At 37.4% G+C, this 12031-nt stretch overlaps 1 protein-coding gene across 1 annotated transcript; it reads left to right on the top strand.

Annotated features, from left to right (window-relative positions):
* The first annotated feature begins 1079 nt into the window (after nucleotides 1-1079).
* LOC104461686 (signal-induced proliferation-associated 1-like protein 2) lies at nucleotides 1080-11322 on the top strand. Its single transcript, XM_010073356.1, has 3 exons — nucleotides 1080-2701; nucleotides 9700-9833; nucleotides 11119-11322. The coding sequence occupies exons 1-3, from the start codon at nucleotides 1237-1239 to the stop codon at nucleotides 11320-11322; spliced, it is 1803 nt and encodes a 600-aa protein (XP_010071658.1). The 5' UTR covers nucleotides 1080-1236.
* The last annotated feature ends 709 nt before the right edge of the window (nucleotides 11323-12031 follow it).

Raw genomic sequence — 12031 nt, 5'->3', positions numbered from 1 at the left:
ATAAGTGGGGTGGTAGTGTGCATTAGTTGCTCTTTCCTTCTGTCCCCCACCACCTCATCCCCAATTTAATTTCAACCTGGATTATGTTCTTGGTCCAATTTACAAGCACAAGTGCTTATGACAGAAAAAGGGTTAACACAAGGGAAGAAAAGTGGAATTTTTGCAGGATAGCCTTTTCTGACCTTACACGTACTTTCTGATTTTGTAAGAGATTATTTTTTATTTTAAAATAATACATACACTAATGACTTCTGTGAATGGTTTTTTACATAGGATCAGGCTAGAAGAGGTCCTTCACCATAATGTCAAAGAAAATTGAATTAATCTTCCATAAGAAGTTAAATATATTACCTGATATGTGAAATTGACATTTCTGTGTTCTCACTATCTTATATTCTTGCAGAAACAGAAAAGATGATTCTGGAATAGTTTAGTTTTCCTTCGGTGATTTTATTTGGCAAAGGTTTCTCATACCTCTATGATTGTATAAAAAACACTCTTAAGAGGTCCTATCTGTTTCATATATTTTACTTACTTTTTCTACTGTTCCTCCCCCAGTAACTCCTGTGTGTATCAGCTAGTTTCAAGCAAACTTGAAAAAGGTGTCTTAGAGATGGCTGTGTTCTTTCATGTTAAGTAAAAAGTCCCAGTGATTAGACAGAGAATAGGCATCTAAGTTGCTGCATTGAAGGAAATGCAGAGAGAATTGCATATGGCTATTCTGCTTGGCAGAATCTGGTCTGCTGTTCAGTGTGAGTGTACTGGTTAGCCTGTCAGAGATATGCAGGTTCAAACTGCTCAAATCCTGTGGGCATCATGCAGGAAACTGGGATTATTGCATTTGTTGTTTTAATGAGGTAGAGGATAGAAAACCATACAAAGCAAGTCTCATTAGTTCTGTTTGCATGGGGTATTGTGCAAAAGCAACATTGGAAGCTTACCATTATTGACTATAAACATTCTAATTCACTTTCTCTTTTTTTTTTATGAACAGATAAAAGAAATTTGTCTGGATTAATACTGAACTGAATGCATCTGAACTGAAATAAATGTTTTTAAATTGCTCTCCTGACAGAAGTTGCACAAAAATGGTACACTGACGTTTCTGCTTGCACTTCTGGGAAGACTATATCTGTATTTTTATATTGCAGTTTATTGACACATAAAAAACAATGTAAAAACAAACGTAACAGTAAATTTATGCAATAGTAGTGGTTCCCCTCCCACTTATTGGACATGAGTGATCAAAGGTCTTTGCAAGAAGATAAGCACAAAGTTAGCAGAACTTCCTCAAAATTCAAGGAGTCTTCAAGAAGCATGCAATCTGACGATTATTTTGCTAGAAAACTGAAAGCTTTGAATGGTAGCATGGGTCCCCCTGTTTCTTCAACTGCATCTAGCAAAACTGAAAGTAATCAAACAAATGGTACACCAGCTGTGCCTAAAATGGGTGTTCGAGCAAGGGTATCTGAATGGCCTCCTAAAAAGGATTGCTCTAAAGAGCTGAGTAAAGCTGCTTGGGAAAACAGACCTCCAACCAGTTATGAAAGTGTTGGCTCAGTACTTCCGAATGGACAAAACGACCAAAGTGATGGACAACAAGAAGAGCTGGAATTGGAATTTACAGAGGGAAAATATTCAATTGGAGATCTTTTTGTTCATTCCCCTCAAAGGGGACTTCATCCCATAAGGCAAAGAAGCAACAGTGATGTGACAATAAGTGATATTGATGCTGAAGATGTGTTAGACCAGAATGCTGTTAACCCAAATACTGGAGCAGCTCTTCATAGAGAATATGGCAGTACCTCTTCAATTGATAGACAAGGCTTGTCTGGAGAAAATTTTTTTGCAATGCTAAGAGGATACCGAGTAGAAAATTTTGAACATAAAACCCTTGCTCCATTTGGATTTTCTGAGTTTTTCCACTGTGATCCTGCAGTTTCTCCAAGTCTACATGCTGCTACGCAGATTTCCAGGGGAGAATTTGTAAGGATTTCTGGCTTGGATTATATGGATAGTGCCCTACTTATTGGTCGAGACAGGGAGAAATCGTTCAAGAGGAGACTAAAATCAGAAGCAGTAGAAACATCTCTATTTAGAAAATTGCGAACAGTTAAAAGCGAGCATGAAACTTTTAAGTTTTCGTCTGATCTGGATGATAGACTTGACAGAAATGTTCGTTCTTGGAACTGTCAGAAATGTTTTGCACATTATGATGTTCAGAGCGTTTTGTTTAACATAAATGAAGCAATGGCTACCAGAGTAAATGTAGGAAAAAGAAAAAATATAACCACTGGGGCTTCAGCGGCGTCACAAACTCAGATGCCAGCAGGCCAAACGGGAAACTGTGAATCTCCTTTGGGAAGCAAAGAGGACCTCAATTCAAAAGAGAATTTAGATGCTGATGAGGGTGATGGGAAAAGCAATGATTTAGTACTGAGTTGCCCTTACTTCAGGAATGAGACTGGTGGGGAAGGAGATAGGCGGATTGCACTTTCTAGGGCAAATTCATCATCTTTTTCTTCAGGGGAAAGTTGTTCTTTTGAGTCTTCTCTGAGTTCCCATTGCACAAATGCTGGTGTTTCAGTCCTGGAAGTACCAAGAGAAAACCAGTCCATTCACAGAGAGAAAGTGAAGCGTTACATCATAGAACACATTGATCTTGGAGCATATTATTACCGCAAGTTCTTCTATGGAAAAGGTAAATTTTTGTAATGCAACTGTTCTGAGATATCCATGCATTAGATTTAAGTTGCTTAGTAAAGATTTTATTTTTTGTTCCTTCTTTTCTATAGAGAGATCTAAGTATTACAGGGGATCGTGAAACTCTACTAAAATTGAGCCTGTTATTCTTGCTTTCCCAGAAGGGATATTCAACAGCCAGTGGTTTATGTATAAAGTTATGCAATACTTGTGTGAGTTCAATAAGTGTGGGGTCCTTTAAATTACTATGTAAACTAACTTGTTTGAATGAAACTTCCTCAGTGGGCAGGAGGAAAAGAAGACGTTTATATCCAGTAAATGCATTGGAAATACTGATGCCCAGAGTGGAAATCGTTATTTCCTAAAAGGTGCTTCCAAAGAAAAGGTTTTATTATTGAGGTTTCTGACTCTCTTCTGGACTCTGCTGTCTTCAAGTGTCTCTTGGGGCCTTTGATACTGTATGCACATATACATACTCCTTAAACCGAGAGTTTCTGATGACACTTAGTTTTTCAGCTTAAAGGAGGGTATTTTATGCCTTTCTCCGAGTCTTTTACCCTATTCTTTTAGGATGTGTTTGCACTGCAAAGTGCCAGGGTACTGTTCTCAGCAGAGTAATTATCTTGGATTGAATCGTTATTCAGATGAACTGTTTCCATTTGGCTACTTTGGCTGCCTGTATTCAGTACTGCATTGTGCAATGGGGTGTGAAATCTGTTTTTGTGGGGAGGACCCCAAAATACCTGTCTCTGACCTTTCTGTATTATGAATTACGGCTCAGTCTTTTTGCTGTTATTAAAAGAAAAGGAAAAGGGAAAAAATAAAAAAACCTGCTTCTGTCCTTAAAAGACTGTTTGTCACTGCCTGAGTCTTCCTGAAATCATGCTTCCTCTGCTTTCTGACTATATTTAAACAGCAGGAAATAAGCACTGTACTCCTTCCTCCTGTGACCCTTTACAAGGGACTCAAAAGAGGATCCAGTACAGTGCTTGTTTTCACAATATGGTAGACACGTAGAACACATTGGCTTTAAAAACACTGTATTTAAAAGGCAAGGAGAAAAATAATCTGGATCTGTCATGGAAGAGGAAGAAGACCAAGAGCTAAGCGAGGAACAGGCAGTAAATTCAGAGATTCGAAATGGCTTTTAAGCTAGGCAGGTTGTAACAGATAAAATAGTGCTAAGGGAGTCAGAGTGGGAGAGAATGAAGAGAAACTTGTAACAAAAAGGTGGCATGGTTTTTAAGGGGCAGAGAGAAGAAAGGATGGGCATAGATGGGAATGAAAAGAACATTGTCAATGGGCAAAGGTAGTGGCAGGATAGGGAAAAAAAAGACAAGGGTTAAGACAAATGAAAGAGGACTTGTTTGTGAAATGCTTTTGTCACGGAAGAGTTACAGGTTCTGAAGGGCGGAACATTTTTTTGTGAAGAAAAATCTTGTCAGAGAGATCAAAAAAAGAAAATGCGAAGAGTACTCAAAAACATTTTAAATAATACAGTATAAACAAACGTAATGACCTTTCTGGAAAGTTGAGGCAAATGTAATTGGTTTTAATTAACTTTTGTTCCGGTATTATGTATATATGATCTCTTGACTAAAAGCCAAGTGTGTTTATAATGATAATAATATTTAAAAGTGAAGAAATAGTATCTGTGAGTTTTATCCCACATAGTATAATACTAGGAAACTTGGATTATTGTTGTCCTTGTTACTAATTGTTCTGTATGCAGAGTTCTTCAGAAGTAAATATTGTGTAATACATTTGAGCCATGCTCTGTTCTACATTATCCTTCTATAGAGCTGTAACAGCAGCTACCTGAGAGAAATCTGTATTGGATGGCTCTTATGAGACAGATAGGAAGTCAGGGCAAACGTTGATGGAACTAAAAACTTAATTTTCAGTACCTGTTATCTCAAGGGATCAAGCATGTGAGGACTCTCTGGATTACTTCCAGCTGAACACAGTTCTCACCTAAGCAAAGTTTATTGTTGAGAGAGGAAATAAAACAGGCATTTTGCCTTGGGCACCAAAATGTCTTGCTGCTGTGCTGATCTCCCACATAAGAAAAAGTGACATTTATATGCATACTGAGTGTTACTTGATGCTCTTCCATGACAGTGAGCTGTCCTAGCTGATTGTTCATTGAATTGTAGATTGAATAGCACAGTTGAATTTAGCAAAATAATTATGGAAGGTTGAAATAAAATTTTTAGCAAACAATAGTCACTTGTATATAGAGACATATGTAGTGCCACCGATCTTCTTTGCCTTTGATAAGATACCTATGAAAAAGACATAACTTTCTGAATATTTGATTTAGTTCACAGTTTTATAATTGGCACTTGTCAGTGTACAAGTTTTATTTCTGTTTTAAGATGCATGGAAGAAACACCCTGGCATGTGTAGCACTAATTATTCCATTCCCTTTCAACAAATGAGAGATTTGGAATTCAGTGTCTTCTGAAATGAGCTGTAGTTTTATTCTGCATATTTATAAGCTTTGTAACTATTGTTAAAATCAAATCCAACATGACTTATGTAAAATGCGTTAATGTTTATGGAAAATATCTTCTCAGTTTTCAGATAAGGTTTGTAAAAGATAGAATATTTTATTTTATCTCATGGGTTTGATTTATTAATCGTGTCCTTTAGTGAACCAGATTTTTGTGGAATAAAAGGGGATGAGAAGGGAAAAAAAACCCATGTTGATTTTTAAAAAGGGTAATTGAAATATGCTTTTATTATCATTGGTTTGTCCTTTTCCCCTTGTGCAATTATCTGTATAATACCTTGAGACTTGACTGTTACTACCATGCTCTTTATTTGGGGGATTCTTGCAACCATTTCTTAATATGTTATTGTATCTATCTGCTGATATGAAACTGAAAAAATGTCCTGGAAGAAATGTACAAGCTTAGCAAGGTTTTGGTATTAACTCAGTTTTGTATAAGCAAGACTTTTGTATTAGAAGAAAAGTTGACAATTATTCCTCAAAATGAAAAAGAATGAGGAATATTTTACCATCTCTCTTTGAACAGCTAGAAAACAGCACTTACTTCCTTCTCTTCTCTCCATTTGATACTTTGAATCAACATAAATACATGTAAATGAGCTTAATGAGTTTGTACTTTATGAGATTTTAAAAAAGCGCACCTTGAATTAAAAATATTTTCCCCAAATCCCAGAATACCAGTAGCCATGCTATTCTTTAATTTCCTTCAGCTTCTTTATTTCCCATTCTTGAAATTGTTTAATTTCTTTTATTTTTAATGTGCATAAATAATATCTTTGGTTTTGTGTCTTTCATATTGTACAAGAAATAAGCAGATACCTGACAAACTTGCATTTTTCTGCTCAGTAATACTGCAGTCAAGAAATCTAGTAACTGTGTAATACCCTTCTCTAGATTTACTTCAAAATGGAAGGCTACAGAAACCCTAACTGAGAAGTTAACCATATGTCAAAGCCTGAATATGCAGCTGTGAGGAGTTTTTGTGTTGAAAGTGTTTTGCCTCTGAATGTCTCTCTCTCTCCCCCTGCTACCACTCCTGCCCCCACTCCACATCTGTAAAAGTCCCATTTCATTTGATAAATTTGCCCATTAAGGCTCAAAGTTTTAATTTAAACACTAGGAAATCCATGAGATATAATTTATCCATGCAGGTAGAATGCTCAGGTTGGGGAAGGAATGTATTTGGTGAGCATGAGCGAATAATTTAATGTCTCTGCCCCTTTGATCCCAGGTGTTCCTTTCAAAAAAAAGGATGGTAGTGGTAATGTGCTACTACTCATTTTCTCTCCACTAGGAGATGGACTGTAACCACCAACATACATTATAGGTAGATTTTTTGAAAGGCTACTGGAAACTTAATTTAAACTTTATTTGACAAATGAGACTCTAATTTACGTAGAGATAACCGTACCTTTTTGTATCCATTCTGAGAGTATGCATGATTTCTCTGTGGAGGACATTTTGTGAAAACTTCCTTACACATTTCTGTAAATACTTTGTTAGGAAAAAAAAGTATCAAACTATCTCAAAAATACTAGCAAAGTGTTTTTTTCATCCAGACAGTCTTAAAATGGGAAATTAGTCTATAACTTCATTGCTATTTAAAATACAGAATTATAGCATAAATTGGATTGGAAGACATTTCTGGAGGCCGTCCAGACTAGTTCCCTCTTTATAGCTGCCTTTAAAGGCAGGTTCTGAATAGGTTGCTCCAAACCTAGTTCCCTTTAGCTGTCCCTTTAGGTTTTGACTATCTCTAAGGATGGACATTTCACGCACGCTTCTTGCAACCTGTTCCTGTGTTTGATTTCCCGCAGTGAAGGGCTGCATCTTGTGACAGTTGCATCTTGTCCTTCCTCTCTGTACCTTGGAGAAGAGTCTGGCTCTCCTTTCTCTATAATCCCCATCAGCTAGTGGGATCCTGCAATTATCTCCCCCCTTAACCTGCTTTTCTCCAGGCTGCATAAGCTCATCTCTGTAGCCTCTCCTCATCTGTTATATACTCCAGCCCTCTAATTGTCCTGGAAGTTGTCTGCTGGCCTTGTCCCACTCTGTCCAAAGCTGGACACTACCCCGTATGTGGCCTCAAAAGTGCCAAATAGAGAGGCACAATGGTCAGTAGGTCGAGAGAGGTTCTCCTCCCCCTCTACTCTGCCCTGGTGAGACCGCATCTGGAATATTGTGTCCAGTTCTGGGACCCTCAGTTCAAGAGGGACAGGGAACTGCTGGAGAGAGTCCAGCGCAGAGCCACAAAGATGATGAAGGGAATGGAGCATCTCCCTTATGAGGAAAGGCTGAGGGAGCTGGGTCTCTTTAGCCTGGAAAAGAGGAGACTGAGGGGTGACCTAATTAATGTTTATAAATACGTGAAGGGTGAGTGTCAGGAGGATGGAGCCAGGCTCTTCTCTGTGACATCTAGTGATAGGACAAGGGGCAATGGGTTCAAGCTGGAACATAGGAGGTTCCGCTTGAATATGAGAAAAAACTTCTTTACAGTGAGGGTGACAGAGCACTGGGACAGGCTGCCCAGAGAGGTTGTGGAGTCTCCTTCTCTGGAGACATTCAAAGCCCGCCTGGATGCGTTCCTGTGTGATCTGATCTAGGTGTCCTGCTCCGGCAGGGGGATTGGACTAGGTGATCTTTCGAGGTCCCTTCCAATCTCTAACATTCTGTGATTCTGTGATTCTGTGACCTTCTGGTATATACTCTTGCTAGTAGTTGGCCTTCACCTCTGCAGGGGGTTCTACTGGCTGCTGTGCAGCCTGTTGCTCACCAGGGTCCCCAGAACTTTTCTATAGAGCTGCTCCTGAGGTAGCTGGTCCCCAGCCCGGGCTGCTTTATGAGCTTTCTCTGTTCCAGGTACAGGTCTGTTGGTCTTTGTGAGATTTTTGTCAGTCCATTTTTTCACATTGTCAAAGGGAGTTTGTTTTAACATGCCAGGTTGAAAACTTCAGTGGTTTAGAAGCTGCTTCACATGAGGTCAGCTGTCCCATCTCAGCAGCAGCTGTCTCCAGGGATAGGAGAGATTGGGCAGTGTAGCACAGACACCCTGCAGCTATAGGACTCTACCTGTGGGGATAAATTAACCTTCTTTGCCCACTTTTGTAAAATACCGCAAGGTTTATGCATTTCAGTGTCTGCCCTATGCACATATTACTCATTTGTTAAAAGCCTGCTGGTTATTGCCCTTTATCTGTTGCACCCAACTACAGCCGTAACCTCCAATACGTGAACTGTTCTCTTTGAGATTGGACGTGTACAACTTGTTGAGGATGCATTCCATTCCATAATTTGGATAATTTAAAAAAATATTGAACAGTAACAGCTCCGCTGTCAGCTTTTGATAAACCTTTTTAGTAGCTGGCCACTAATTGTAATTTTTATTACTGAACACAGTCCTTTGAGGCCAGCTGTATAACCAGTTTATGTCCACCTTGTAATTTGCATGTCCATACAATGTGTTTTCAGTTTTGCTGCATGGATACTATGGGAGACTGTGTAAAAAGCATTGCTAAAGTACAAATAGGTGGCATCTCTTGCTCCTTCCTCATCCATAAAGCCAATCCTCATTGTAGAAGGCAACAGGGTTGAGCACGCATGATTTGTATTTGGTAAATCTATGCAGGTTGTTTCCAAGCATCTTTTTGTCCTTCATGTGCCTGGAAATGTCTTCCATGAGAATTTGTTCCTTAATCTCACTGGGAACTGTTAATGATGGCTAGTCTGTAGCTTCCAGACTCTCTTTCTTTCCCATTTTAAATGTGGGTGTAACCACTCACTCTGACGTTTCAAAGGTGATAAAGAGTGGCCTTACAGTGACACTGGCTATTTCCCTTAACTCATATCCTGTTTGGTCCCATGGACTTGAGTGTGGCTAGTCTATTTAAATGGTCTCTAAGTTGATCTTCCTCTTCTCTAGGTAGTGCTTTCCTCTCCCAAAATGGGCCAGGTGGCTCAAGGATTAATTTAACTGTTCATTGAAGACTGAAGAGTTACTAGTGTTGGTTTTCACTTGTTAAAACTGAGTTGCTGGTTTGGATGTAAAGGTTTAAATAAGACTAAGAATAAATGGAGTGAAATGATGGAAGCTCACAGCACCTTATTTGTTTGAAGACTGTTAGCTTTTGTTGAAGACTTTATGTAGATATAGTTTCTCCAAAGTAGTTTCTTGCAGCATCAAGCAAAATTATTAATTTCATATTTACAAAAAATGCAAAAAAATATTTCATAGTAGCAACAGTTGCAGTAATGAGTTACGTGATATGATTTTGATTCTGTTCATCAAAATCAGCATGTTGTGATTTCTGTACTTATTGTGCAGTTCAGAAGATCACAAGCCAGTGTATTTACAGATCTCATAGCTTAATTAAAATTAATATTTTTTTCTTGCTGCAGAAATTTTTAATGAGATTTAATGAACATTTTCTAGGAAACTCACACTTCAATATTTTCTTCTCCCTTCATTCACTCTTGTGCAAAAGAGCATCAGAACTACTTTGGAATAGATGAAAATCTTGGACCTGTAGCAGTCAGCATCCGGAGGGAGAAGGTTGAAGATGCCAAGGAGAAGGAAGGATCTCAGTTCAACTATCGTATAGTTTTCAGGACAAGTGAGGTAATATTCTTTTGGTAATTCTGCAAAGGAATGGAAAAGTTAACTTAGGGCTTGGGATACTACTTGTTTGTCTGTGGATATGTTGCTAACTTTGAAAGTAAATCTGTTAATGGGAAAAGGATATTTCTTCTACCGTTAGTAAATGTAGTTGTTCCTAGAACAAAGTTTTCATCCTCTGTACTACACAGAATTTCTCTTTTTTTTGAGCGGGCACCCAAAAGGAGGTAAGTTATCTGAAGGGAGCTGCAAGGGGCAAGCAAGGGAACAGATTATAAGGAGAAAGCTGAAGATAAGTTTGGATCAAGCTGCTTGATCTTAATCTTCTAATGATAGAAATAAAAGATTAAGAAAGGTAAGGAAAAAGGGAGGGGAAAAATATAAAAGCTAGTACTATGACACTTGTATTTTTGTGTTTTGTTTCAAATTATTTCTTAGAAGCTTTTTTCTGTGAGATGTTTTTATATACTTCTACATACATGATTTGTGGATCTTATTTGGACAAATAGCTCACTTATGATTGTTGTGGAAGGACACATCTCATAACTTCTATTTCAAGTGAGTTAGTGTCTCTTGCAAACTACGTTTGTATGAAAATACACAATATTATTATTGTAGCAAGCAAATATAGATTTTCATAATCCTTAGGACTATTGTGATTAAGACACAGAGAAGCTAGACATCCTGATATCTCTGGGCTCATGTGCTTTTACAAATAGATATATATATAAAAGTTTTTTTTAAGCTGGGTTTTTCTTTTGTTGCCAAAAAAGGGGTGCCTCTATATGTTTGGAAGGATGATTCAGGTGGCTCATTTCTAAGAAATTACTCTCTTTTTGCAAAATCCAATGAATATAAAGCAGCATGGTTTAAAAAACAGGTGGATGGGTTAAATGAAGGTGCCATTAGCTGTGGCTTACCTTACCTGTCCAACCTCACATTCAACTACTGTGTCTGCTAGGGTAGTATGGCATTAAAATTAATGATTTTTAGTTTTCCTGATGTGTTTTTTTGTGTTTTGTTTTGTTTTTTTTTAAATAATAGGAATAGGACTTAAGATAATCAGTGGTTTTCATTGAACAAAAAATATGTTTGTCACTGAGACAGGAGAACCTTTCTCCTCTTTAGAAGTTATTTATTCATCTTTTTGTTGGTAAAAAAATGAAAAATAAGGATCTTTTTCTTTCCCTTCTTTCTTTCATGCTTCCTAAAACTTGGAGTCTATATCTTTAAAAGTCATTGTGGTATTAGAACTAAAAATGGTTTTTGTGTTTTACCCTTACTGCAGCTTACTACCCTTAGAGGAGCAATTTTGGAAGATGCTATACCCTCCACTGCTCGGCATGGCACAGCGAGAGGTCTGCCTCTCAAAGAGGTACTAGAGTATGTAATACCTGAGCTGAGCATTCAGTGCCTGAGACAGGCTTCCAACTCACCCAAAGTACCTGAACAGCTGCTTAAATTGGATGAACAAGGGGTATGTAGCACATGACTTTTAATTAAAAATTTTTAATTTAAAAAAGAAAATTATCTTAAACATTTTTCAGGCAATGTTAATAAACATGGATCTGTAAAGCAAACCATTCACTTTATTGTTTTTGGAGATACTTGTGTAGTTTCATTGACAAAATGAGGTTTGCTTTTCTAAGCAAGTTGTTTTTAAAATACATTGCTGCTTTGGAAAAATATTATTGCTCTATAGAGATTCTATTTAGATAAGTAAGCAAGAGAAAGGTTATAACTAAACTTTTCACATCGGTAAGAAGTGATTTTTCCCAATCTGTATTTGCACTTTAATGTCTACAAATGCTGAATGCAAATGAAAATATACCTAACATTTTATTAATATTGTATATAAGTAAGGAGGCAAAAGGATATAATGTGTTAAGTCTCTACCTCTAAAATTTCGGGTTGTTTTTTACAATAACATTTTATGATTGACTTGCACTAGTCTTACTAGAATAGCATGCTTCTGGGTTCAAACAACTGAAGTTGTGATTGAGACTAATGAAATAATTGCATGGCAATAAAATATTAATACAGCTTAAATTTGGAGAGAAAATGGTGGGGCTTATTGGGTTCAGTAAAGGGGATCTGCTTCATTCACAGCTAGTGATTAAATTTATATCTTCTGAATATTTTGTGGACAGGCTTGTGATGGCTTTTAAATAAATTTTTTTGAAAGCATGTTTTAAAAAAAA

This window comes from Pterocles gutturalis, unplaced genomic scaffold (genome assembly GCF_000699245.1).
Source record: "Pterocles gutturalis isolate BGI_N339 unplaced genomic scaffold, ASM69924v1 scaffold10192, whole genome shotgun sequence".
In the NCBI taxonomy this organism is placed as follows: Eukaryota; Metazoa; Chordata; class Aves; order Pterocliformes; family Pteroclidae; genus Pterocles; species Pterocles gutturalis.
The sequence above is the reverse complement of the archived record's forward strand: the minus strand, read 5'-3'. Positions and strand labels throughout refer to the sequence as shown.

What these genes read in the sequence shown, in the direction of transcription:
- LOC104461686 (XM_010073356.1), top strand. Translation starts at nt 1,237, where the DNA reads ATGAGTGATCAAAGGTCTTTGCAAGAAGATAAGCACAAAGTTAGCAGA. An exon ending in CAAGTTCTTCTATGGAAAAG is followed by an intron (nt 2,702 to 9,699) that starts GTAAATTTTTGT and finishes CTTGTGCAAAAG; the next exon opens with AGCATCAGAACTACTTTGGA. An exon ending in TAGTTTTCAGGACAAGTGAG is followed by an intron (nt 9,834 to 11,118) that starts GTAATATTCTTT and finishes CCCTTACTGCAG; the next exon opens with CTTACTACCCTTAGAGGAGC.